The sequence below is a fragment of the Camelina sativa genome, unplaced genomic scaffold (assembly GCF_000633955.1).
Source record: "Camelina sativa cultivar DH55 unplaced genomic scaffold, Cs unpScaffold10447, whole genome shotgun sequence".
NCBI lineage: Eukaryota > Viridiplantae > Streptophyta > Magnoliopsida > Brassicales > Brassicaceae > Camelina > Camelina sativa.
Window position 1 is genome coordinate 1 of NW_010931497.1, and position 388 is coordinate 388.

Genomic DNA, 388 nt, shown 5'->3' on the forward strand with positions numbered 1-388 from the left:
GCTCGTGGAAAGATTCAGCTTAAGAGGATTGAGAACCCGGTTCACAGACAAGTGACGTTTTGCAAGAGGAGAACTGGTCTTCTCAAGAAGGCTAAGGAGCTCTCTGTGCTATGTGACGCCGAGATCGGTGTTGTGATCTTCTCTCCTCAGGGCAAGCTCTTTGAGCTCGCTACTAAAGGGTATTAACTATATCTCATATATAGTGTTCATATTCGTATTTGTGTGTATATGTGATGAAAGAGTAATTTATATATATGGGAATTTGATTTAACATTAGAACGATGGAGGGAATGATTGATAAGTACATGAAGTGCACTGGTGGGCGTCGTGGTTCTTCTTCTGCTACTTTTACTGCTCAAGAACAACTTCAACCCCCAAATCTTGTACG

The 388-nt window shown here is 41.8% G+C and overlaps 1 protein-coding gene across 1 annotated transcript; it reads left to right on the forward strand.

Annotated features, from left to right (window-relative positions):
* Positions 1-3: 3 nt before the first annotated feature.
* Positions 4-380, forward strand: LOC109131975 (agamous-like MADS-box protein AGL12; the record flags this gene model as incomplete). The annotated part of the gene is made up of 2 exons (XM_019243134.1): positions 4-179; positions 278-380. Coding segments are annotated over 2 exons (279 nt in total), but the record flags the coding sequence as incomplete, so codon positions are not given.
* Positions 381-388: the final 8 nt, after the last annotated feature.